Source organism: Aristolochia californica, unplaced genomic scaffold (genome assembly GCF_029961685.1).
Source record: "Aristolochia californica isolate CCGP_79_NKW_82.1479 unplaced genomic scaffold, dmAriCali1.0.hap1 SCAF_10, whole genome shotgun sequence".
NCBI classification, from domain to species: Eukaryota; Viridiplantae; Streptophyta; class Magnoliopsida; order Piperales; family Aristolochiaceae; genus Aristolochia; species Aristolochia californica.
The window spans coordinates 31,876,645-31,885,100 of record NW_027181771.1 but is presented as its reverse complement, the minus strand read 5'-3'; the positions used below and the strand labels follow the sequence as shown (position 1 = coordinate 31,885,100).

Below are 8,456 nucleotides of genomic sequence, written 5' to 3'. Positions count from 1 at the left end.
CTCACGAGCCAACAAGCCGAGTTTGAAAAATTTCAAACTTGCCTTATTATACTTAGCAAACATTATTTTAAGTTTGAGTTTGAGTTTGAGTTGAATTCAAGTAAAAACTAAACTAAACTGAACTTTTTTTTAGCCAAGTTCGAATGGTTTGCGAACCAGTTTGGCTTGGTGCCACCCTTACCTATTCGTAATGGATTTTGACCAAGGTGATAACACCGATATATGGTGGACTAAAATTCTGTTTCCAGCCTAAGAGACAGGTAAAGATAAACTGTGTTTATTCCAATTTTAGAGGCATCATACAAGTAGTAATATACAAATTGCTTAGTTATCTTCCATTATAACCATGGGAGCGCCAGGATTGAGTTGGGGAGTTGAGAGGAGCATGTTGCCACGCTTGTCTGCTGAATTCTGGAGCTGATCTTGCATCTAATCTGTCTATGCTACTTTCACCTTCACTGGCAAGTGCCTTTGTTTCTGTCTTCCCTCTTTTCCTCTTTGATCCATAAAAGGATGCACCATTTGTTGGTTTTTGACGCCTCTTGACACGAGGAGGAGAAGTCCTGATGGAGCTCTTCAATCCACAGAGTACATGCTTCAGGCGCAACGGCGAGAAGACCTCGAGCCCGCAAGCCTTTGGAGGGGAGTAGGATCTTACCACCACCCGAGGGCCTCCTTCTAGTGCAGACGAAATGTTTGTCGATTGGTAGCTCGAGAAGCTTTTTGAACTCTCCCTTGGGTGACCATTTTGGTGACGAGGGCTACTTCTTTCGTGTAAATTCTTTGGAGGGGCCTGGTAAGAGGAGAATGCCAACGCGTTGGCTGCCGGAAGGAATCGGCGGATTATGAAGTTAGGGGAGAGGTTTCCGGCGGACTTCAAGGCTTCTGGGGTGAGGCTACTGGAATTGGCTGCTGTACAGGTACTGCATGCTCTGTCGAACGATTCAGACAAGGAAATGACATCCATTGCATCAGTGAAAACATCCTCATCTAAGTCATTTTGTGCAAGATTGTCGTAATTCTCGTTCGTGATGCTGAATCCGTCTTCGTCGCTATACTCCATGTGAGAAGGATGCCATTGATTAGGTGGTGGCTTAGGGGGTGGCACATCGTTTTCATGGCTGCCTCCACCTTGCACATCCTTAGCCAAGCCAGGAGCTCTCTCCCATAGAAATGGGACACAACCCCGAGTATGAAAGCCAGAAGCGCCCGTCTCACGACCTGAGTCAGTCTTCAAAGCAACATTTCTGCAGTTCACTAATCGCCTCGTCGACAGGATGGGCGCATCTAAATCCAGTTTTTCATGAAAATCCTTGGTTGAGTCCCCTCTATCCATTAAAACCTCTACTCTGCAATGAGATACTTCCAGAGAAAGTGAAGAAGAGGTGGCGATGGACTGAAAGGAAAAAGGAAGACGATCAAACCATTTCATACCAGAACCATTAACAGATGCGGGAGCGGATGTAGTTGAAGGGGAATTATTGTGGTGGTTGATCAAAGGTGCAAAAGGTGTTTGTGGGTATCCCGTGGAGTCAGAAAAGCCACTGTTGGACTCTTTTACGTGGGCAAATTAGATGCCTGAAGTACTTTTGCTGAAGCAGGTGCATTCTAGAAAAATGAACATCCCATTTCCTCTACAGGACTATCAAGTTCTCATCTCTTTCCTGTCATCAATTTGCCACCTTGTTTCAGCCAATCTGTTGTTCACCCCCTCACTTTGCTCTCCATTGATCAAGAAATTGAGGAGAAAGAGAGAGTAAGACTCTTTAGTGCTGATGTGGTGGGTGACACGGTATAAGACTCTGTGGGTGCTGATGTGATGTGATAATGTAACACCACGTAATTGGTCAAAAGTTTACGTGTCACTTTTAACTGTACACGTGTAGTTGATCGGTCAAAATTAGGTATTTATATAAATAAGTTAAAAAATTAGTTATCTGTGTTATTATGTTAAAAAAATTAGGTAATATCCTAAAATACCCAATAAAGTATTTGTTGACTGTTATCATGTAGATAACCCTTATCATGTAATCTACCGATAATGCATATCTTGAAAATTTGTAACATATATATACCTATGATTCAATCATTTGAGAGAAAAATAGTCCCCTCTCGCTAATCATATTCCTAAAACAAAATATTAGAATAAACTGCAAATCACTCTCTATAACTAATTGCAAAAAATAAAAATAAAAGTACACTCTCTTCCTTCCTATGAACCCCATAGTTATCCCTAACTTGCAAATGAGTTGTTGCATCATAAGCCCTCGACTATAGTACACTCTCTTCCTTATTTCACATCAACAACTTCCTAGTAAATTCAAGGGTTCCACAATGAAGAGTGATAAAAAATGATTGAGAAAGGTAAGGTTGTGTTTGGAACACATAAAGTGGACAAAAAAGAAAAGAAAGAGATGTGGAAGTGAAAGAGAAAAGAAAAGTGGTTTTTTTTATTTTTTTTATTTGGAAGCCCGTGGAAAATGAGAAAGGAAATGGAAGAGAAATATAGTTTTTCTTGTTTGGATACACGTACAAATGAAAAAAGAAAAAAAAATTAATAATATTTTAAAATTTTCATGATTAAGATTTTCTCTCAAGTTTTTATTTCTTTTATTTCTCCCCAAATTCCATGATTAAAATTCCCCAAAATTTTGGGTGTAAAAGCTTGTTTATGTCTAACATATGCATAGGATCACTTATACCTTCCACTCTTCAAAAAATGTTTTGGAATCCAAATCCTCTATCCCAACTGGTTTTACCAGACTAGGTGCATTGGACAGTCCTCAGAGCCTCCAGAACTAGTGAACTAACTTCACCACACCTTGGTATCTCAGGTTCATTCATTCCCAAAATAATTTCTTATGGAACACAATACCTGTTCATGTTAGCTAAAATTTTTGGTAAAAAGTAGTACACGATACAAAAGAGGAAGAGACTTCCTAAGGGAGACCTTTCATAGGCCTATACCCAACCATCACCTGGCATTGAAATAAGATTCTTTTTTACAAAGTTCAGTGTATGGCCTAAGAGGTCGTACCCTCTGCTGTTTTACTCTCAATCTCAATTTGTAAACCGAAGTATCGATCGTTATATACACACAACTCTCCTGCTTCTTACACCTCTTCACTCGAGGTAACAGGCTGAAAATCCAAGAAGTGACTGCCCATCCTGTAACCGGAGGCTTCAGATTGTCTTCAACTCCCAAATGTGAGTGAAGTATTACTTCTTTGCTTGGCTCTCCTTCTCCCATGCTCTCTTGTACATTTCAAGAACTTCAGCGTGGTTAGGATCAAAGCACAGAGCAGCAGATGAATCTCGCAAAGTTGAAGCAATGTCACCCATAGACTCATGGAACTGTGCTCTCAAGTGAAGTAATTGAAACTCCGGTTTGAAGGCCATAGGTCTGGTCACCTCAGCTATTGCTTCTGCTTCTCTCTGGTCATCCATTAAAACTGTTGGTGGCACCAGAAAGGTTAAAAACATGATATTATGGCAGAAAGCTCAAGGACTTTATTTTAATGTGACTTGACCACAATTCATCTGGCTCAGAGGTAAAGAAGCGCATTTTGAAATTATAGCCTGTTTTAACTGCACAGTAAGCTGAAAATATAACTCATGTTTACAATTTGCAATTAACGGGGTTGTATCGGTGTACATTCAACATTCAAAATAAAACATTTAAAATTCGTCTTAGTCCTCTACGTATGTCCTCTAGATTGATCAAATTTGATACATTTTTTTTTCCTATTCTAAAAGTTGTTTTCACTAGCGAAAAACTGCCCAACTTGTTAAGCTTCCAGTAGGCTCATGCCTTTAACAAAACCTTCTCCTCAAACAGTGGTATCAAGTTCTCAATTGTAAGCAAGAAAATGTAATATGATAAATCTTGAAGACACGCAAGCTGATAATTCTAAAGAAACTAATATAATTCAAGTAAATTGCATGACTTTAGATTTCTGAAAAGGAATCTTACCTGCTGCTCTATATCTGTATGGGTAAGTTCTCAATGGATCTAATCTGGTTGCCATCATCAGGTCACTCCTTGTCATGTCAGGATCATCAGAATACTCTGACCGCTTTTCATAGGCTGATGCGTTATTTCTTGCCTTCTCTAACAGCTTAGTCATCTCATCATAAGCAGCCTTTTTCTGGCGCTTTGAGCTATGGACGCGTGCTAGACCTTGATGAGCTCGAGTGTGTCTTATTTCAAGTGCCTTTTTGTAGCAGTCTGCAGCTAGATCTGGCTTATTACATTCCACAAAGATGCTTCCCAGATTATTAAATGCCTGTAAGACATTTTAACGGAACTTGTCAAACAAAAGGCCAGGAATCCATTATAACAGACATTTGAATTCTTCTAAGAGGAATGCCAACGCAATTCAAGTCCAATTCAAATAGAATAGTAATTTGTAAAATATGGCCAACTAAAATAATGTTGATATGACATTTCAAAAAAATAAAAGTAATCAATAGGCCATACATGTGGACCATGACGGGTACCCTAACTTTCTGTTTCAAAGGTCCAAGCCGAACAAGCAAAGAGTCCCATAAGTCTGAGCACTTGGACAACCCTAGCTAAATATCAACCACTCTCAAGATGATCAGGTTTATTCTTTGAAAAGTTCTCTAAGACCCTCTGAAGTGGCATGTCCATGAAGTCACAGGACAACCCAGGTTGACCATGAGGGTGCATTAGTACTCAACTGGGTAACCTTGAACATGGTTCAGAGCATCAGTATCACGTACCCAAAGTCTAATACATAGGTTGATCCAACTGATATGAAGCTGAATCTATCTATGCATTCTAAAAAATCGGATAGGTATCACCTGAGAGGGGCACATGTTTGCAATTCAGTACACATCAGTTAATTTTATTTAGTACTGCGGGAATATGAATGCCTACTTGTCCTTTCCGAAGCCCATCTGAGGGGCATTTTAGTGCCGCTTCCAGAAGTTCGATAACTTTGGCTGAATTTCCTTCATCTAGATTGGCATCCGCCAAAGCATATGCTTTGAGGAAATATGCTTCAAAGGACCTCTGGATTGCAATAGATTCCTCTGCCTTGACTAGTGCCTCTTCACGATGGCCAGTGTCATAGAGAATCCACCCCTCGTAAACAAGTCTTTCATGCTTACAGGTTGCATGATTTCGAGCCAAACGTAGACTTCTCATTGCAGCCCTCAGACAATTTAACCTATGAAACAGAAAAAGTTAATCAAATCAGTTTTCAACCTACAATCATAAGACAATATTGAAACTCCAGAGACTGCATTTACTGGTTGTTTCATGATATGAAGCTTGTAAGCAACAGTCAAGCAAGTTGGAAAAATAAACAGGAATGACAGCTCAATAATTGAATCATAAATGAACAGGTACTGTACTAACTTACCGTAAAAGGAGAAGGGATTGCCGAAACCAAAGCAGGCTCTTTCCTGGTTCATTTGCTAACATCTGGTGAACCACAGCAAGAGACCCAATATCATCAACTGCTGAACAGCGATTATAAAGTTGCATCCAGCAGTCAGCCAAGTTCCACTGCTGCCCATGTTTCTGCAAACGGTTCACCATCTGGTCGCCATGCAACTTCCCGTGAAACATCATGTAATTTGGATCCAAAGTAAGCATGGCTCTTATATCTTTTAATGCCCCCTCATAATCCTCTGTTGCAAGGGAGAACCAAGCTCGTAGCTCAAGACAGTCAGCTGAGACTTTGAACCCAAGAATCTTGTTTATCTCTGAAATAGCAGCTCCAATCTTCTTATCCTCCATCATTGCAATGGCCCGATATTTGTAAGGGTATGAAAGGCTGGGGTCCAACTCAGTGGCAGCTGTCAAGTCCATCACCTTTTCTTTTCCTATACAATATAGAGAACGTTCTTGATACATCCAGCCGGCTGGTTGATAGTCCGATATGAGACTATTCATTTGCTTATATGCTGAATATTTGTGGCCGCGTTGATACTTGGCTCTTGCAACACCTGCCAAGGAATAAATATGACCCATCTTGGCAGCTGCCTCAAACCAATTTTGGGCATCTTTATACTCTCTTCTCTCCAACATAACACAACCCAGTTGGTGCAAAGCAAGTTGTTTCTGCCAATCTGTAGTTGCAGACTCTCCTAACCTCTCTAACAACATAACTGTGGTGTTGGATCTCATATCTTCTTCCATTGCCACCTGACTTAAAAAGTAGTATAACAAGAAGGATGCATGCCCCACCGAAGCCAATCTCTCCCTACCCTCTACATTACAAAACAACTTTGTTACAGCTGAATTATACAAAGACTTTGGAAGCTCCCTCAGAAATATTTGCAAGCAAGAAGCAACCAAGAAGTAGGCATTCTCTTCCAAACCATAATCTACCAGTACTATTGCATCATCCAAAGAGGAGACTATTGAAGCCAAATAAGTATCACAGGCTGATTTCATCTTCTCGCAGCAAAACTTATTTGCGAATGACAGGATCTCCAAGACAAGATTGGGTGCAAAATTTTCTACTTTACCTGTCCGGCTGTACTCCTCAACAGCTTGCATACCTTCCACTGAAATATTATTTTTACTGAAATTTATTTTTTCTCTCCATGCTTCTGTGAAGCATCCATACAACATCGTATGAAGAGGCTTCGATAGAGCAGCAATTTTGTGTCTGATGCAAACTACCTCCTCATCTCCAATGCAAAGTGCTAAATCACTATCATCAATTGATGAAGAAGTTGAACATTCCTCGTCCATAGGGGCCATCTCATTGGAAGTTCGACATAGGCATGGATGATAAATTGAGTCAGGATCATAACCGTGAATAAGGGCACCTCTCGGGCATTCTAATGTTTGACCAGGGCAACTCAAAGGTGAATACCCATCAAGATCATCTTCTCTCCGTTCAAACCGAAGCCAAACAGAGGTCACAACCTTATCATGGACTTCAATAGCATGTTGACGGACAGATCTTAAACTCCGCCGGAGCAATTTTGGGTCAGAGAGGCACTTAAAGATAGTGCATAGATGGAGGAATATCCCTGATTTCTCTGCTTCGGTACATTCCTCCAGAGAGTGGTAAAGTTCAGCAAGAGTTTCAACAAAATCAATGAATTTAAGATGGGGTTCGATGGGTGGTTCAATGAGTTCCGAGCTGGGGAGGCTATAAGGGAGAAACGTGTCTGTATGGGGAGAAGGGCGGATTTGATTGTGGCTATCGATTTTTGCAGGATTGGGGCAGTGCGGGTCCATGCTAACCTTCTCGTTATGATTCAATGCATAGACTTGGCTGCCTTTGCAGCCATCTATGAGCTTCAAGCTTCGGATGGAGGTTAAGAAATTGTGCTGCATCTTTTCTATAAATATTGGATCCGCAAGCTACATGAAATCGCACATGGATTGTGAACACAATAAGTAGGGGATTCCACACCAACCGAATAATCCACGCAGAGCGCCGTCCATAATATTACATCTAATTGGATAATAGGAAACTTGAACAGAAACCCAATGATCGCAGCATTTTGTCGTCAACAATAGCTCATCCAAATAAAAAAATGGAACACAAACATTAACCCATCGATCCCAGCAGCTTGCTACGAGCAACAGTGAGTTGAATAAGGATAATAAGTCAACGGAGCTCGAATTGGATCAAACGCACAGCATTAAAAGACTAATCACGTACCTCAGTCGGAAAAACCCGCATACGAAAAGACCGAGATAGAGAAATTAGAGGAAGGTGGCGCAGGGAATCGTCTATACCCGCTCCTTTATCCTTCTTTCTCCTTCCGGGTGTTCTCAGTGAAAGATTTGCAAGACAAATGGAAGATTAATTTTCATTGTTTTTCTCATATTTCTTCCTTCTTCCTGTCGGGAAAGAGATCTTCAGTTTCGGGAGAGGCTGGCCGCCAACCAGATGTTGGTGTGGGGGCCGTTAGAACGGCAATGTCCCCCTCTCCCTTCCTCTCTCTTCCTCTTTTGTGCTTCGTGAAGAGAAATGTTTTCTTTATTTATTAGTGACATCCCTCCCTCTCTCATTTTTGGGTATTTCTTTATATTGGTAAAATTTTCTCCCATAAGACACAGAGAATACGAATTGAGAAGTGGTGAACGAGAGCCCGCGAGAGACGGAGTTGCGTCCTTAGTCGCAACCACTTCCATTGCCGAATCCATCGCTCCTCCTTCATCATCCAAAGCTCTGGCCCTGGGTCCACTGACGACATTGTGCCCACAAGCGGTACCGATTGGACCTACTGATCCGAAGTGAAGGAAGCTTCTCATCTGCTTCTCAAAAAAAAAGGGGCCTTCTCGTCTCATCAACACCCATCTGGAAGAGATAAGAATGGACTTATTTTATTTCTTTCTTTCCTGTTTACGGCTATAAAATACTGTGTTGCAGCTGGAGTAGTCGCAATCATTTTCTTGCATGAGAGAGGTTAATCGAGGACAGAAGCCAAAGAAGTTGGAAAAAAAGAATACTTTA

General features: G+C 41.0%; 2 protein-coding genes across 2 annotated transcripts; both read right to left on the bottom strand.

The window, feature by feature from the left end:
• Positions 1-328: 328 nt before the first annotated feature.
• Positions 329-1,336, bottom strand: LOC137943095 (uncharacterized). Its single transcript, XM_068788788.1, has one exon. It carries the CDS (start codon positions 1,334-1,336, stop codon positions 329-331), a length of 1,008 nt encoding a protein of 335 aa, XP_068644889.1.
• A 1,521-nt stretch (positions 1,337-2,857) lies between these two features.
• LOC137936233 (ethylene-overproduction protein 1-like) lies at positions 2,858-7,930 on the bottom strand. The gene is made up of 5 exons (XM_068780806.1): positions 7,659-7,930; positions 5,391-7,569; positions 4,904-5,195; positions 3,974-4,286; positions 2,858-3,452 (listed from the first exon to the last, which is right to left on the bottom strand). The coding sequence occupies exons 2-5, from the start codon at positions 7,325-7,327 to the stop codon at positions 3,220-3,222; spliced, it is 2,775 nt and encodes a 924-aa protein (XP_068636907.1). The 5' UTR covers positions 7,328-7,569; positions 7,659-7,930; the 3' UTR covers positions 2,858-3,219.
• Between the last annotated feature and the right edge of the window lie 526 nt (positions 7,931-8,456).